We start from the raw sequence: 18,492 nt of genomic DNA, 5'->3' as shown, positions 1-18,492 counted from the left end.
GAGTGCAGAGCCCAACATGGGGCTCGATTTCCTGACCCTGAGACTATAACCCGAGCCAAAACCAAGAGTCCGATGCTCGACTGAGCCACTCAGGTGCCCTGAACCTTTTGAATCAAAATGTAGCATTCACAGAGGCGCACATCTGGAACGTCCAGCCCCACGCATCAGTACAGCTGTGCTTGCCCGGGGAACATTCCCTCCCCCTCGGCCCGTTCCTGTGTGTGCTTTTCTCCGGCCCCACTGGACACTGAGGCAGCTGAGAGTGTGCGGAGGCAAGGAGGGGCTGGGTCAGGTCGCTGCACTACACCAGCAAGAAGGACCCCTGTCCCTGCATCAGAAGCTGACTGAGGACCAAGATTTCAGGAGACCAGAGGTGGGGAGCAGGTAAGGAGGACAGGGGCACCCCTGGAGTGGCTGGCATGGGGTCACGTGGATATAGGGGTGAGAGCCAGGTCCAGACACATGACTAGTCCAGTTCAAAGGACTGACAGAGGTAGAATGTTCTGGCAGATTCTGGGAGGTGTTCTGTGGCCCACGGCCAGGGGAGAGACAGCTGGGCTATGTGCTGAAAAGGAAGGAGGGAACAGAAGGATGGAGCACGAGGAGGGGGGTGCAGGGTCCATGTGCTGAGCAGGGCAGTGGCCTGTGGCGGACCCCTGGCTGGACGAGGGCAGACAGAGGAGGGAGTGGCTGGAGCACGAGTGATCTCGAGTGCTCATTCGTTCAGATGATGGAGAAGGGCGAGGGGCTGAGAAGGTAGCAGGGAGGAAGCGAACCAGCAGGGCGAGCTCCTGAGACCGGGGTTGGGGGGTGCTTCACCCTGTGTTCTGCCTAGGTTCCCAGAAAGCCCGGTTAGGGGGTGATGTAAAGAATAGGTCTGGGCAGCAGACAAGAAGCCCCCAGGCTGCATGTCTTTCCAGTGCAGTCTGGAAAGCAGCGCTCCAAGCCCCATCAAGGGCACTCCGCCCGGGAGCGCCGACGTCTGGGGGCCGCCAGGGGAAGGTGCTGCGGGCATGAGGGCCGGGATGGTACCTTTTCTTTCCCAGAGCGAGCTGCTTCTGTGTTTCCTTTCCCAGGTCATCTCTGACTGTACTGAAATCTTCGTCATCCTCAACCAGGAGATTCTGCATTTCAAAATAATTAATGAACAATGTCTTCAGACACTTAAGGTGTACGTAAAAAAGACTTCAACATATGGCCATCCGAATTCACCTAAATAGTGGACACCAAGCATCCCAGGGCTGGGGACTAGCTCAGCAAATGGCACGAAGAGCTGGCACGGGGACTGTTGTGCCAGCCCTCAGACCTCTGCCTCTGGCCACCAAGGCTCCATGGAGACCTGGCACAGGGACATGCCTGTTGGATCACGTGCACTCCTGCCCGCTAGTACAGCTGCTCTTCTAGAAATCCTGTCACCACGTCCCCCCACATATCTCCACAGCTGCCCCGTCTGCCCGGTCTGCTAACTCCCAGCCTCCGCAGACACAGGCTGCCCATGGTCTCCTGAGGGGCTGCGGTCAGTTTCCTATACCGACGTCTTTCCCCAGGAACACTGGCCACCCCCAGGCTGGCCTCAGCGAGCAGCGCTCTAGGAAGGACTCCGGGGCTGGCCGTCCCAGTGTGTTTTGGCTTCCTGGCTCCGGACCGCCTCCCTCGGGTGCATCTGGCAGAGGTAACCCACTCCAGCGCCATCAAACTCCCAGGCCAACAGCAGGAGTGGGCGCCATCTGGGGATGAGGAAGTCCCGTACCTGGCGCGTCTGGACCCCCGGGCCACACACCTGCGCCGCTCTGAGGACCTGGGTGTCTGTCTCGCTACTGCTGTGCCTTTTCATACTTTGTAGTGTTTCACAGTTCTTAGAAAGCACAGCACACTACAGCTACTGGAATATGAATGTACTGTCTTAGTCACCGAGCGACCGTGGGAGCATCCTGCTGCGTCCACACGCAGCTCTCAGGTGAGAAAAACGGAGCAGACGCGGGGACCTCTCTGTCCCAGTACACGGTGCTCGGGACGCATGTATCTGAATCAGCCGCTGGTCCTCCACCACCCCTGGAGGGGGGCACTGCTGCTCCGGGCCTCGCCTGGACTTGAGCACTACCTGGGGGCATGACCCTCTGTGACCCTTAGCATTGCATGGGGTTTTCCAGTCCCTGGAAGTGACCCTGTGACTTCGTTTCAGCATTAAATGATGGGCGCTGTCTCTGCGCTGACACATGGAGCTCTGATGGATCGATGTCAAACGCTGGCTTCCGTGCCACCACATCCACACTTTCTTCATTTTCTCTGTCCCCTTCCTGGGGTCACTCTTCTTTCCAGTCGATGCTATTACAGCTAGTGTCTCAGGGAACCCTCTGCACGTCCCCTCCCTGCACGTGCCAGGGCTGCCCGGCTGACGGATGTGGGTGCCACGCCCGCAGCACTCCCTGCGGTCTCTGCAGAAGAACAGTCTAGGAAGGATGGCTTTAGGCCTTCCTTTCAGAATCCCCCTTATCTCTCCCTCAGTGTGTGTTCACTTCTCTTCAGGGGGGAGAAGGCACAACGGTGGATACGGGAATGCTTATTCCTTGATGTGAAAGTATCGATTAGTATCGATTAGCAACTCAATCCTTAAGTTAATATCAGTAAATTAATTCTTAAGGATTAAAGTTATTAATTCTTAATATAAAAATATTACTATGTGACAAAGGAGGTTTGTCCACAGTAGGTGAGGATGGCTCTGTCCCCTTTTGTAACAGACACCAGATTAAAGACGGGAAGCCAGGGACCTAATTACACAGGTGCAGAAACAGTGGGAATTTAATATGCCGATGCTCGCGCAGGATGGAAAAAAAAAGAACTCAGAGCAAACTAGGCATGGAAGGAAACGTCTTACCCTGATGCTGGGACCGACCCCAAACCTACAACAACGCACTTCATGTTAAAACTTCCGCAAAAGCATTTTCATGCAAGGCCAACCCAAGATTAAGATTGTGATACTGAGGTTCTACTGGCCTCACGAAAGGAGTGGTTGGTCTGGCTTGCCCTCTTATTTCTGTTCTCTGAAACAATGTAGGGAAAAGGCACTATTTGAGCCTTGAAGATATGATACAACTTCTCTCTCAAGGCACTGATAGGGGAGCCTGGGTGGCTCAGTGGGTTAAACCTCTGCCTTCGGCTCAGGTCATGATCTCAGGGTCCTGAGATCAAGCCCTGCATCAGGCTCTGCTCAGCGGGGAGCCTGCTTCCCCCCTCCTTCTCTGCCTACTTGAGATCTCTGTCTGTCAAAGAAATAAATAAAATTTTAAAAAAGTCACCGATCCTGGTGTTTTACTTAAATGGTAAATTTGCTGTTAAATAACTTGCCTTAATACCAATCGTGTCTCCATCTTTCAAATAATAAGGTGCCCCCTGCAAATTATCTTGCTTTTTCTTCTTTTTCCTCTTGGTAAGTTGCTGGTTCTACAGAAAAAGCAAGCATCTTGAATAACGAAAATTCACATTCTTACCAAATTCCCCGTCTGTGAGAAACGGCAGTTAACCTATTCACTACACCAGGAAGGCCCAGTCTCCCGAGAAAGCCTGCAACTTTACCCAGCTCGATATCGGAAGCCACTCAAACTTTTCCGGGAAGTACTTGGCAATTTCAATCTTCTCCACGGGCAGAGAGCAGAAGTAGGCGACCCGCTGCCGCAGGGAGCTGGCCGTCCAGCCGCGGGCGGTGTCCCACACCAGGTCCACGCAGGGAGTGTAGGCCCTCTCGCCAGGGAGGCGCATCTGCGTCCTCAGCACCACGTCGTGGGGGCTGCAGCAGAAGAGGAGCGGAAGGACAAGGTCGCAGGAACCATGGGGCAGGGGCAGTGACGGGCAAAGCTTTTCCTTGACCCTCTGGTTTTCAGAAGGACAGATCTTCTTTCCTCAAACCCTCTAACCCTCTTCTCTGCTTTGCTTTCCTTTCACTCTGACCCTGCCTGAGCTGGGGGAAGCTCCCATCGTGGGCCCCCACGCGGTGGCGTCTCCTGGGAGGCGGCAGGGAAGGAGCCCACAATGAGGGCTGCAGCTGTGCCCCAGAGGAGGCGGGTTTCGGAACCAGAAGTTGGCAGGAAAAAGCTCCATTAGCTCAGCGCGGGGAGGGCAGCAAGGAGTGAGTGAGGGCTTAGCGGGTCACAGGACAGGAGGCTCTGGCTGGAAGGTGGGGAGGGAGACGGGAAAGCATGTATGCGTGTCTAGGCTGGGCACACCGCGTGTGATTTTACATGCTGGGTTTCAGTTCTATTTTGGTTATAGGGGGGCTTTTACCAAAAGAAGAAAGGAACCACCGGAGGCATGGGCCTGGGGAGAGAGCAGGCCTGGCTGGGCCGGGGTGGCAGAGGCTTCCCAAGAAGGGGAGAGAGGGAGAGGAGAGCGCTCCGGAGGCTGCGCAAGGATCGGGGCGCCCCAAGCAGGTCTTCACTGCTTACGACAAACGTGACAGTGGGTCAGTGTTGTTATTTCAGAAGGCTTCACAGATTAGACCCCTTTACAGTGACCGCAAAGCTCACATCACAGTGGTGGGAGCCAAGTCCCCCATGAGGGTCTCCTAAGTCAGGGTGTGAAGGTGATGAAGGAGGGGAAGGGGGTGGTGACAGGTGCTGACAAAAGACTGTCCCAGGGCACGGATGAGGGCTGGGAAGGAGCATCCTGTTCGCTCTCGGAGATCACTATGGAGTCAACATGCATTTGTGACTCACTGTTTTCATGGGAAGACGAGTTCCCAGTTCCAGACACGAGACACACAAACGCATTTGTAGAAGACAGTCTGGTTTAAATTGCCAGGCTGCTCAGGCAGTGCGGAAAAACCCTTTACTATTGAGCACACTATTAAGGTTTTCAAGAAATTACCCACCAGGACAAGTCAAGCACGCAGAATTGGATGACTTACCCCAAATTTTCTTCTTTCTCAAGGGGCTCTAAGCAGATCTCAGTTTTCCTTCCCAGTTTGTATTCCCTGATAAAAGAAATGAAACAAAATAACAGTGAGTGACATACTTAATTTTTTAGATCTTTTGGGGAAAAACACGAAGCTTTCTTTTTAAGCAAAAGTTACAGTGAATAAGAACATTCAAAATCTGAGAGATGACTATGAATGAGTAGATGCCGACAAGCTGGGGGAGATGGACAGACCTTGGCATGTGCTGAGTCGCAAAGAGAAAATCTGAACAGAGCAGTTACAGTAAGAGAACTAAGTAAGTAATAAAACACCTTGAACAAAGGAAAGTCCAGGACCAGATGGCTTCACTGGTGAATTCTAACAAACATTCTTCCCCAGCTCTTCCAGAAAGCTAAAGAGCTATTACAAGGCCAGTGCTACCCTGATACCAAAACCAGACAAGAATACCCCAAGAAAAGATACAGACCAATACCCTGGCTGAATACAGATGTAAAAATGCTCAACAAAATATCCGCAAACCAAATCCCAACTCCTACACCTTGATCAAGTGGGATTTGTTCCAGGGACATAAGGGTGGTTCAGTGTCTGCAAATCAACCAATGTGATACAGCCAAGTGAAGTCATCATCTCAACAGATGAAGGAAAAGCATTTGACAAAATTCTACATTCTTTCATGACAACCTCACTTGACAAACCGGTAGAAGAAACCTAACCGGACACAGTAAAGGCCAGACACGAGAACTGCTGGCAGCTCATCCACTGACGGCTGCACGTCCGCACGCCTGTCTCCGCCGCGGGGAGAAGGTGCCCGCTTGCGCCACTCTGACCCGACGCTCCACTGGAAGTCTTACCCAGAGCCATTAGACAAGGAAAAGAAAGAAAAGGCGTAAAATCAGAAAGGGTAAAGTACAGCTGCCTCTACTTACAGATGCCATGCTATTCCATGTAGAAAACCCTGAACACCAAAGAACTAAATAAATTCAGTGAAGCTGCAGGATACAAAGTCAAGATACGAGAACCACTTAGCATTTTATACACTAATAGTGAACTCTCAGAAAGACAAGAAAACAGTTCCATTTACAAGAGCATCAAAAAGAATAAAATATGCAGAAATAAATTTAATCCAGGAAGTGAAAGATCTATATGCTGTAGAACATTGATGAACGACACTAAAGACATACGGAAATGGAACGATATGCCATGTTGCTGAACTGGAATGTTGCTAAAATGTCCCCATTATCCAGAGTGATCTGCAGATTCAATGCAATCTCTATCAAAATTCCAATGGCATTTTTCACTGAAATAGGAAACCAATCTGAAAGTTTGTATGGAACCACAAGAGATCCCAAGGAACTGAAGCAATCTTGAGAAAGTAGAACAAAGCTGGAGGTATCATCTTTCTTGATTTCAGACTGCAGTAATCAAAACAGTATGGCACTGGCATAAAATCAGACACAAAGATCAGTGGAAAAGAACAGAGAGCTCAGAAATAACCCCATGCACATACGGCCAATGAATTTACCACAAAGGAGCCAAGAGCACAGAACAGGGAAAGGACAGTCTTGGTCTCTCCAGCAGATGGTGCTGGATAACTGGTCAGCCACGTGTGACAGACCGCGGCTGGACGGCTATCTCACGTCATATCCTAAAATCGACTTAAACGGATTAAAAGACTAGACTGTAAGGGCCAAGCCACAAAAATCTTAGAAGAAAACACAGGGTAAGCTCCTTCACACTGGCCCTGGCAATGATTTTTTCATTTGAAACCAAAGAAAAAGACAAGAAGAGCAAAAATAAGCAAGAGGGACTGCATCAAATTAAAAAGCTTTTGTCCAGCAAAGGAAACCATCAACAAAATGAAAATGTGACCTAGGAAATGGGTGAAGAAATTAGCAAATCATGTATGTCATAGAGGGTTAATAACCCACACAGCTCAAGAATTAAAAAAACAAACAAACCTGTAAATACTATTTAAAAAATGGGCAGAGGAACTGACATTTTTCTCCAGAAGATCTACAGATGGCCCCCAGTACATGAAAAGGTGCTGACCGTCACTCATCCTCAAAGAAGTGCGACTCACAAGCACAGGGAGAGACGTCCTCCCACTCGTCACAACGGCTAGCACCGAAAAGGCGAGAACAGTGTTGGCGGGGGATGTGGAGGAAACGGGAACCCTTGTGCTCTGCCGGTGGGAATGTGAACTGGTAAAGCCAATTTTTTGGAGGTTCCTCAAAAAATTAAAAATAGAACAACCCATATGATCTGGCACTTCTGGGCTTGTATCCGAACGAAATGAAAACAATCTCGGAAGTGCTATCCTCGCTCCCACGTTCACAGCCGCACTATTCACAGCAGCTAAGATATGGAAACGACCCAAGCGTCCGTCAATGGAAGGATGGACGGGCAGGGAGGTGGGGTACACGTGTATGCAACAGAGTATCAGGAGGACATCCTGTCACTTGTGACCACAAGGATGACCTTGAGGGCATTAGGCTAATAGTGAAGTTAAGTGGGACAGTTAAGTGTGGTATCGCATACATGCGGATTCTAAAAAGGCCAAAAGCATAGGAACTGTACATGGCCGTCTCTAAGGGCTGCAAGGGGCGGAGGGGGAAGAGATGTTGGTCAGAGATGCCCAACTTCCAGTTCAAGATCCGTAAGTTCAGAGCCTCTCATGTCCAGCACCGTGCTTACAGTTCACTGTAACACAGACTGGAAAGTTCTTTAGAGAGTAGATCCTGAATGTTCTTACCACGAAAAAGAAATGCTAATTATGTGACACGTGCAGGGCTGGCTAACGCCAGGGCGACAATCATTTTCAACGTACGCAGCGCCGTGTATCAGTGATATCCCAACAAAGCCTGAAAAACTCAATATTCTGTTCATGGTACCTGAAGCACAGTAAACACACAGGGAGCTACATTTATGCCTAACATGGAAAAGTAAAGCCCCAGAGTGTCGATGGAAAGCGTCACCCAGCTGCCAGCAGGCTGCCTGACCCCCCAAGCCCCCCGGCCCTCATGGCGGCGGCGAGGGAAGACGGCGATTCCGCTGAGGAACCTACTTGAGCTGCTGCTGGTTGGCACGTAAAAGCCTGCTGGGGCGCTGGCCTTCCATGGTCCAGGCTCTGAGGAAGGCCGGGGAGGGGATGACCAACTCCGAGGAAGGGGACAAGGTCATGGCCTAGAAAGAAAACAGACATTTCTCCAATGGTTTGAAAAAGTGCTTTAAACAGATACATTGCTTTAGGAAGACACAGACACTACACAGTGACATCTGAGGGAAGAGTGCCTCGAGGAAGGATAAACCCTATTTAAAAAAAAACAAACAAACAAACCACAGGGTATCTCTAAAATGAAATCCACCCAGTCACTTCTGTCTTCCTCTTGCAGGAAGCCAGCTTGAGGGATGAGCGAATTTTCCAATGAGCCAAAAGCTCCTTTTAAATATTTCAGGAAGTGAAACTTAGAAATTCATTTCAATGTGAGTATAACTCGCCAAAGCTCTAATGAAAGCCAGGGGTTCACCTTCTGCTGTCTTCAGTGCCAATATAGTTCTTCAAGGTTGGCTGTCAGTGGAATGTTCCAGAATCTTTGGATGCAGCTGCTAGGCCTAAACTTCTGTACTCATTTAGCAGGCTGACAGCTATTTATAGATTGAGACCGTAATACATAAAACAGCCAGTACTCCATTTTTATCTAAAAACAGCAACTCTGTATTTCTTTTGAGAAAAAGAACTGTTCTCATGGCAGTAAGAGGAAGGTTATTTCAGACGCCGCGCGCACACAGGAAAATCCAGGACGGACGGCAGGTACTCGCGTTGTGGGCCTGACTACAGCAGGAATTTCCAAAGCGTTCTGTGCTGTGCTCAGCCCAGCCTTTCCGTCCGGACCCAACACTCTGTCTACAGAGTGTGAGTGTGTAAGAAAAGGATGCAGTATCTAGTTAGACATTCTAGGACACATGTTGTAACAGACATTTAACACAGGGACCACAATGATACAAGGACAATGTAAATAAAGGGGTAAAGTGAATGCTTCACAGATGATCCAACACATGTTTCCCTAAGAAACCAAAATGAACATAAGCCGCAAGTCACTGAGGAGAAATTCAAATGAAAGCGCACAGCATGCCCGTCCGAGTGGGGACACATGACAGCCACAGGGCGAGTGGCAGAAACACACACCAGGGCCGTGTGAGCCGAGCGCACGAGTGCCTGCTGGGTACTTACCACTGAACGTGGCCTACAACACATGCCCTATCAGAAAGACTGTAAGTGAGGGAAAAGGAAATAGAAGAAGGTATTAATATCTCACTGGAAGAAGCCGAGCCACCACTCCCGCGCCACAGGAAGAAGCCTGACCTGGGCCTTGAGCTCTGCCACAGTGGTGTCTTCGGAGATCTCCAGGTCCCCCAGGAAGCGGAGGGAAACCTCCCCGTGCGGGTCGCCGGGAGCATCTACAGAGGACAGAGCCAGACGTCAGAAGGGAGCCTGGACTGCGTCTACTTCCTATTTCTGAAACACACACCATGTTTTGGTATCGCTGATAGCTTTAGTACCAGCTCCCTTCGAGAAACGGGTCCCTGGTGACTTTGGAGGGGAGGAAGCCATGCCTGGGGCGTCAGCCGGCAGGACCATGCCATGGGCACCATGTCCTGGTGTTCTCACTGCAATGGGCTCGAGGACTTGCACATTTGTGCTGTCTGCCTACATTCTTCTTCTCTACATGTGCTCCTTCCTCAGAGAGGCCTTTGCTGGTAGGATGTGGAGTATTCCTAATCTGTCTCCCCAAAAGAACGTCATTCTCCAGAGAGGGCAGGCTGTCTATCCTCCTTTGTCTGTCCAGTGCCGGGTGGCTGCCACACAGTGAACGGCCACGAGAGGTTTATTGACTAAAAGATCTTTGACAGTAAGGACTTTCTACATGTATTTTTAAGAAGGTGAAAACAAAATGTTCTCTTATCTGAAGTTCTATATATCAATGGTGGTAACTAAATTTAAAATTTGGAATAACTTCACTCATATTTGCTCTGTTGATTGCTGGGCACATTGCTAATACACACTAAGAAGTCTGATTAAGTAGGTCAAGTGAAAGACCCTCTTCCTGCGTCGTTCTTTTGTCTTAAGGACACCACGAGCTGGCACCACTAGGAAGATACTTTTAGGCAACTCAGGAATGAAAAAATATTTCCCAGATATTGTGATCTAGAAGGACTATCAAAAAATGAACTGTTTCCTTTACTTTTATGGAGAAAGACACAGCTTTTTAAGGTTGTATCCAGTTCTGTATGTAACTATTATTCTATTACCAAAACATTTTTAGAGTTAGTACCTATCTAATGTAACCCAAACAAAAAAACTTAATGCTGACTTCATAGGTAATTCAGTATGAAGTATTTTATTGCGCTATACATATAACCCTAACTTCGCAGTAAGGAGATAAAAATGTGACTCACTTACGTTGATTTCAGTATTGAGGCTTAAAAGGTAAAAAGAAATATTAAGTGTGTAATACTCCAAGGCACTAAAGAAGGCTAAATAAGTAAGACCTAATAAACAGAAAAAACATAAAGAATTGGTCCTACCATATTCTCTTTAGTTACAAAGGAAATTAGTTTTTTTTTTTTTTAAAGATTTTATTTATTAGAGAGCGTGAGCGAGCACAAGCAGGGGGAATGGCAGGCAGAGAGAGAAAGAGAGAGAGGGAGAAGCAGGCTCCCCACTGAGCAGGGAGCCTGATGCGGGACTCGATCCCAGGACCCTGAGACTATGACCTGAGCTAAAGGCAGACACTTAACTGACTGAGCCACCCGGGCACCTTGTGTTTTCTTTATAATGAAGCACAAATCTTTTTACAAACGGCAATTGAGACACACTGCTAGTGACTTCTTGTTCATCCTGATGTGTGTGCGGAATTCTGTCTGTGGAGAAGCAACTAAGAATAAAACAGCATGTTTGAATCCTGTGTGTCTCCTCAGAAGTCAGAGACGAGGCGAAGCACCCCGGCAGCTGCCCCTGGGGTGTGGCAGTGGAAAGAAGCAGGGGCGGGGTGTGGACTGTGCACAGCCCCCGTGAGGGACCCGCGTCTACTATCAGGCTCAGTACCCGAGTCTGGGATGGGGGCGTGGGGGAGGGTACACCGCGGGAGGATCTTGCAAGATGATGTGGACAAATTCTAACGTGCTGCCAGAATAATAAAGACAGTAAGACACAGCACTCGACAGGCTGCAGAGCACTGGATAAAAACAGGATGGGGTTCTTCTACGGAATGAATAGGTTTTGATTTGTCAACCTTACACTTAAGATACAAACTCCATCTGCCTCCCAGAGCAGAAGCAGTCACTGTACTCTCGGGAGGACATGCTGGTGGCTACAGTTCTGTTCTCACCGTGGGTGGAAGCAGGTCTGCAGACCCTACCTGGGGAAGGGGTGCTGTTCATCCGGACCGGACTCTTCCAGTGACCCGTGGGCCCCCCAGGCTGGTACCACCAAACGGGAACCCTCAGGAAACCCTGAAGAATGGAGCATTGCCAACCGCGGTGAGGTACATGGATTAACTATGTTTCTACTTCCACACACACAGAGAAGTATCTTGAGAACAACAAATGTTCCTGAGTTTATTATTTTTCCTTTTGGGGTATATTAACTGCCATATACTATACCTGTTAATTGTTTTTACAATCAAAAGTTTCAGATCATAAAAATTAGTCTTTGGGACGATGGGGACTCAGTGTTCTTTGCTTAGAAGCATCTTTGTAAATACACTTACTTGTAGGATCTTACCACAATCAAAGAAAAGTCTAAATGAATACCAAAGCACTGGACAGAACAAATGATATGAGTATTTTCAGGCCTGCTAAGGGCACCACCCCCAGCACGATGCTCCACTTAAAAGTAGTTTTCAGTCATTAAAATTCCTACAGGAACTTTCTAAAGAAGCAAGAACCTATTGCTCCAAGTTGGATTCCTGTAAAGAAACTTCATGAAATAAACCTGATCTACTAGCCGCTCCCCCGCAATAGATACACACCATTTCCGGTAGTAAAAACCATGAACCAGCTTCCAAGTCCCTCTAGACCAGTTACATTAGGGGAGGCCAGGACTTTTGACAAACAGATTTCAGCTCTAGAACTTATCCTAGAGATACATACACGCCAAATGGCATATATATGATATTTTGGGTATTATTATTTGTATCAAGACTGGAAGCCACCTAAATCCTTGAAGACATTGGCTGAATAAATTATGGTACCTACATACAATGGAGTATTCCACAGCCACCGAACAGAGGGAAACAGCTGGATGTGTATGAATACAACACACACATGGACATAAAATATTAATGAAAAAAGCGAGGTACAAAGTAGGTTGTCTAGCAAATAATCTTCTGTGTAAGAAAAAAATGCACATGTGCAAACACATGTGCTGTGTACACACACACACACACACACACACACACACACACACAAAGTGTGCATTACCAAGTACAGACTTCTGAAAGAATCCAGTGGAAATGGGCTGCTTACAGAGGGAGGACCTGAGTGGCTGAGGGATAGTTACTTTTCCTGGCCCAGGCTTTCAAACACTTCAAATCTTGTATTATGAATATTACCAACTAAAAAGTTAACTTTAAAGATCACGGAATAAAATATAAATCACGAAGTGATGCAGAAACGTCCGTGTGTGTGCGGGTATGAGGAGATACTCGAGATATAAGAAGTGAATAAAAACAAACAAAGATGTTTGTCAAACAAGGTATAGAATACGATTCCCTTCGGGTGAACTTTAAAAGGGATACGCACATATTTACATTCTGCACACGAACAGGCAGAACTGTTTTCTGGGAAGGATATGCAAGGGAAAGTAAGTTAATTGTGACTCTTTCTGGAGAGAAAAAAAAAATGGGAAAAGTTCTTTTCATTTTACAGCCTGCCACATCTTTTGAATTTCCTAATCATAAGCCAGTGGTTATCTAAGTGCTGGAATCTGAGGTCATTTCTTAACTTCCATCTTTACATGTGTCCACCTTAAGAAGAACTAATAAAGAATGGTCTTAGGTAGCAGCAATCCGCGGTGTTTATTTCAGAGCAGTGAAATGAGTGTTCTTGTCCGCAGCTCCTGGGGCTACCAGTTCGGTGCGGCTTTCTGGGAAAACAACGTGGCAACACAGAGCGAGCATCTGGTCTTAAAAAAGTTCATACCTTATGACCTGTTCATTTTGACTGGAACAATCCTGAGGACGGTTTCCATTTAAGTATTAGGTATAAAAACAAGGCATTTATAACAAGCTAAATTTCTCACGGAGGGGGGTGTATGAATTAAACTGGTAAGTCACATCCTGGATACAATGACTGGTTTTGGATTCTGCAGTCTGTTTAAGGACTGAAATATGAAAAGCAGGAAATAAACTGGTTTATACGACTGATTTTGCAAGAGGGAACTCCGTGAAGACATAAAAAACAGCAGCTGTCTGATGAGAGAACTTACCCCAATTCCCAGCATTCTCTTCATGCCTGGCTGTGTCTCCCCACAATGAGAAACATCATCTCAGTTACCAGAAAGCAGTAACTGTTCTTACAAAATGTCAACTCAGAAGCAAGACCTTACCGGAGGAGGAAGTTTTCCTTCAATTAAAAGCAAAGTATCTCCAGAACGTATCGCAACTTCTCTCAGGGCTGCATCCTGGGGAAAGAGAAATTCCTTTATGACTTCTGACAGGAGCAAACAAGACCTCTGGATCTTTTCTTGGACTCCTATGACTCTATGACCCTTTCAAGAAAGAAAGAAACAATAAAGCAGGCATCAAGGAGGCAGGAAAGACACTAAGACTATAAGCAGTGTCTCCTGCATTAAATCATAGGGGATGGACTGGAGTATCACAGAGGCTGTGGGGAGAGGGCATGGATGGGACGAGACGCGGAAGACTGAGCTGCAGAGGATGAAATACCAGTTAGGCCCGAAGGCTGGGCTGGATGTGGAAAGCTAGAGGAAATGAGAAGGAATTCTCACGAAAAGAAGAGCAGGGTTAAGGCTGAGTCCAGAATAAGGGGAAGAGCTTAGGAGACGAGACAGACTAGAGCACCAGCTGGGGAGTAACAGGACAGGAAGCTGGATCGGAAGGTCCCAGATGCAAGGGCTGTGAACTAGATGTTAAGGAATTTTTAGCTGCTTTGAAAAAAAGCCGCTCAAGTTTTCTGAGAAGGTGTTTTTTTTTTTTTTTTTTTTTTTAAGATTCTATTTATTTATTTGACAGAGAGAGAGAGACACAGCGAGAGAGGGAACACAAGCAGGGGGAGTGGGAGAGGGAGAAGCAGGCTTCCCGCTGAGCAGGGAGCTCGATGCGGGGCTCGATCCCAGGACCTGAGCCGAAGGCAGCCGCTTACTGACTGAGCCACCCAGGCATGAGAAGGGGTTTTTTAAAGACCAGTCCAGCTGCTACATGCACGATACACTGGAGTGGGGAACACCTGACTTGGGACAGCCACTTGGTGTAATTTATGGAAGAGGACAAAAAAGAAAAGACGAAATCAGCTTGGCCCAACGGCCAGCCGTGGGAAGGGCCAGGGAGGAGTGGAAAAGCCGAGAGCAAAGATGAAGGACCGCAGGGCCAGCAGCATTGTGGGCCAAAAACACAAGGCCGGGAAACACAGCATCTCTGCAAAGGGGTGCAATAAGTTTGCTTTTAGGTGAATTATTTGATACCAATTTAGGAATTAAGAGAGAGGAAAATGCAGAAACCACACAACTAGACACACTCTCTGACCCCAAACCGCATGTCCTGCGGATGGTCTGAGGACCGCGGATGGTCTGAGGACCACGTCTGGGCAGTCAGCTTCCCGGCCAAGCCTCAGAGGCGCCTCTCTATGCTCACTCCCTCGGCCCCAGTCAGCAGAGCGCCCCCCCCCCCCCCAGGAAGGCCCAGGCCACCTGCCTCATCACCCTTCTGATGCGCGAGGCCACCAGCTGTCACTAAATGGCAGGCACAGCAGGACTTGGGGGAGCATGGCTGACCCCAAGTACCTAAGCTTGCTTCTCCCTGAGCTTCCTCTTGGGACTACCTCTAAGGCCATGGGTTTGACCGGCAAGTGCGAAGCTATCTGACCAGAGTCCGACTATCTTGAAATAAAATTGTTCCCAAGACTACCCAGAGAGTTTGGTTGGATCTAGAGATGCAGCTTCGATCAGAGCCTGAGTGACTGGCTGGTAAGATGAATTCTGCCATCATTAACTTACAGAGAAACAGAGATTAAAATATTCAGGTTTCAAAATTCAGACTGTATCTTCACATTGTTTCACAAATGTCTTTTGTTCTCGCAAGTCCTCTGCTTTCTCACGAGGACCTAGTATTTCTAGGGACATACTCTCTTAAGGCAAAAGAGCACTTAACACAGACGTCAGAAATGTTCCCACTAGGCTGAGACCTTCCCTCTGACTTTAGCAAAGACCTACATACAGTGGGGAAGTAGACGGAGACCAGGTACAGATTTTTGTAGCCTAAAATAATGAAAGTTTTCTCTAGAATGTATTCACCAGTGGGGTGAGGGTGAATATCCTGTATGGAACACAAACACAATCATTTCTAAGAATAAAACGTGTAACAATAATCTTACTTCTTCACATAAAGGCTCTCCAGCTTCATAACACCAATCCATTTTTCGTAAATGCCATGTGTCTCCTGTGAAGGAATCAAAATCAGCATAAAGAAAATCAAAAATATATTTTAAGAGTTTGTCAGTAATGACCCTCTGGATAAGCAAGTATCAAACGGGATTTGAGCAAATAACTGACTTCTAAATTCTCTCTTCCAGGCAGGAGAAAAATAAAGCGATTCCTTCAATTCGGTTAATTTCCTCTCTATTCCACCAAGATCTGCATACTTGCAAACAGATCAACCCTTGCTACTGTCACATGGCACCGACGTCCTACTTTTATCAGTTAATCGTGCACACATCACACACGAATACAGATACTGTCCATCTAGGTAGACTCTCTTCTAAAATCTTTATGAAGTTGTTTTATTTCACGGTTTTGGTTGAAAGTATAGGCCAGTATCTCTTACCAACTGATAATGTGTACCACCAAACTGTTCTCATCCACTTACCGGTTAATCTAACAAAAACCAGTGTTTCTGAAATAGCATTTTAATGAAGTTGGTATAAACAAGAATTTATGAATGTTAAATAGTCTTTAATTAGATTTCTCTCAATATGCTTGCTGTACTGATGAAATGTGAAATTTTTTGAGGCAGACAGGGAAGCTGAATAGAGTAAAAGTTGGAAATCCTGATCAAAAAAAAAAAAAAGCAATGTTTTAGAAACAGTCAGCTGTCCCACTCACCAGAAGCTAGAGCCAAAGGAGTAAACACAGATCTAATACTGAACCTCCAGATGCCACAAGTCTTTAATTCTTACCATACAGTTCTTTGCAGATCCTCTCCTACCATTAGTTCTAGTTTTAAATACAGTAAGAAGTATACTTAATCTAAGTGTGTTTTTTCTTCAAGATTTTATTTATTCGAAAGGGAGCAGCACAGCAGGGGAGAAGCAGTGGGAGGAAGAGCAGACTCCCCGCTGAGCAGGGAGCCCAACTTGAGGCTTGATCCCAGGACCCTGAGATCACAACCTGAGCTGAAGGCAGACGCTATAGCCAACTGAGCCACCCAGGCACCCCTCTGTGTTTAAAAAACCAAACAAACCCCAATAGGTTAAAAGGTTTCTCCTCAGCAGGTCTGAGGATGGCCAACGCCCTAACAAGAGCAGCGGGATGCCCTGGGAGCCCTTTCACATGACTCCCCCGGGGAGCTACTTCAAAGATACCCTGGATTTATTTTTTCATTTGTATCACATTCCCTAATGTACACCACAAAAATTCTGGCATGAAACACAAGGCACTGAAACTCTGAATCAATGAGGTTAAAAAGAAAAAAAATCAGTGAAGGGCCTGGGTGATTCCAGAGGGCATCAATCCTGTTTGCTCTTCTGGGCCTGTGCTGGAGCCTGTCAAGCTTCTCTGTCCTCACAGCGGCTAAGCCACAGCTGGCTTTCTGTTAGCTCGAACAGCGGAGCCAGGAGAAGGCACTACGTGCATGACAAAGCTGGAGGAAAGCATGTCTGAGGGGCTGTCATCAGGCTTACAGATGACTTACTATGAGGACACAGATAAGTGACTTTGTCATCTGAAACTTACCTGGCAGGCCAGACTTCTCCAGCAGGAGCTTTAAACACTGTTCAAAAAGAGAGAAAAACCACATTCAGTTCTCTGTTTCTGAGATACAGCACTGGGAGAGATGCCCCTGTTGGGCCCTGGGCATGTCTGTCTTATTATATTTAGTAATTCCTGGAGGGATGAGGATATGTACAGCTTAGGTGACTTAAGGGAGCTCTGCTTCCTAAGAGCTAGGTGGGGCCAGCCAGGAGAGGAAAAGTTGCTGGTGTCTGTATCTGAGGCTTAGACTCTGCTCATCTGCGAGTAGGCCTGCAGCATGAGCGCCCGCTTGTGAGGACCAGCGCTGGGGTCTGGGCCGGATATGACTGATTAGGCCGATTTCCTAGATACATATTGAACCCTGAATCCTATAAAAGATCAGCCTTTACACAGCACCCAAGAGATACAACTGGTCATCTATGAACTCACAAAAAGAGATCCGTGCAGGCGGTGCGACATGATTAACAGAAGTTTAAATAACAGTAATAAAAATCAGAAACTCCCAACTTCCTTGGGGGAAAAACCTACTCTTTCGCCTACCTATAAATTCACAGCAAGAGTAAATAAAACTTGAATTATACTACGCTAGCAGAGAAGGAAGCAAGGATAAGGAGGATTACTACTGTACTGCTTGGAATAAGAAAGAGAGCAAAGATCAAAATGTCCACGAACAGGAACTCTTAAATAAACTATGAGAGGTCTTAAAACAAAGGATAAAATAGATTCATACACACTGGTTTTAAAAGACCTTCACAAATTCGAAGGGAAACAAAGTTCTAGAGTCATACATGCAGCGTGATCCCATTTATGATTTAAAAGAAACTGTACGAACAAGTCCAGCTCATCTGTCCCTGTGGAGCGCATCAATGGTCTAGAAGGACTCGCGCTCGCTGGGGTGGTCAGGTCACGCCGTGCCAATACCACAGAGACGTCCGGCTGGGCACTAGGGTAGGCTGTGGCCAAGGAGGATTTTTATCCATATGCTCCCCCAATGGGGTTTAAAGAATAAGCCCAGGATTGTATGATTAAGGATAAAAGAGACTTTAAAATATTCCTGAAGATTATTTAGAGAAGGACAGCAGTGAGAGTCCAATCCAGTAAGACACAGGGACTGGGCGCACGGCGGCGGCCGCACCCAACTTCTGCAACTTAAGAAAAGCGAACGGGTGGACGTTCACTTCAGCCGACGTGGCCCAGCGGGGCGAGCACTCAGGACCTCTGAGAGACACAGGGAAGCACAGGAGGCCTGGGAGCACAGGGAAGGGACCGCTCAACGTCCCTGTAAGAATAGACCTTGGGGAAATGCAGGCTGGAAAGAAAAAGATCCGTCGGGAAGCTGCTACAATAACCCGGAGGAGAGGTGCCCAGGGTACAGCAG

At 47.4% G+C, this 18,492-nt stretch overlaps 1 protein-coding gene across 12 annotated transcripts in view; it reads right to left on the bottom strand.

Moving 5' to 3' along the window:
• The window catches only part of USP40 (ubiquitin specific peptidase 40), a 75,800-nt gene that overhangs the window by 1,970 nt on the left and 55,338 nt on the right, over positions 1 to 18,492 (bottom strand). For 10 of the 12 annotated variants that reach the window (XM_082690600.1, XM_082690606.1, XM_082690603.1 and 7 more), the window contains 10 exons: positions 17,097 to 17,133; positions 15,521 to 15,585; positions 13,518 to 13,592; positions 11,329 to 11,422; positions 9,273 to 9,367; positions 7,974 to 8,092; positions 4,901 to 4,966; positions 3,574 to 3,784; positions 3,346 to 3,441; positions 1,033 to 1,124 (listed from right to left, as the gene is read on the bottom strand). In XM_082690600.1, the coding sequence (XP_082546726.1) occupies positions 1,033 to 1,124; positions 3,346 to 3,441; positions 3,574 to 3,784; positions 4,901 to 4,966; positions 7,974 to 8,092; positions 9,273 to 9,367; positions 11,329 to 11,422; positions 13,518 to 13,592; positions 15,521 to 15,585; positions 17,097 to 17,133 (950 nt within the window). Of the gene's footprint in view, positions 1 to 1,032; positions 1,125 to 3,345; positions 3,442 to 3,573; positions 3,785 to 4,900; positions 4,967 to 7,973; positions 8,093 to 9,140; positions 9,180 to 9,272; positions 9,368 to 11,328; positions 11,423 to 13,517; positions 13,593 to 15,520; positions 15,586 to 17,096; positions 17,134 to 18,492 lie in introns of all 12 variants that reach the window. The other 2 variants (XR_014300555.1, XR_014300556.1) reach the window with 2 other exon arrangements.

The sequence above is a fragment of the Mustela nivalis genome, assembly GCF_964662115.1.
Source record: "Mustela nivalis genome assembly, chromosome: 11".
NCBI classification, from domain to species: Eukaryota; Metazoa; Chordata; class Mammalia; order Carnivora; family Mustelidae; genus Mustela; species Mustela nivalis.
The sequence above is the reverse complement of the archived record's forward strand: the minus strand, read 5'-3'. Positions and strand labels throughout refer to the sequence as shown.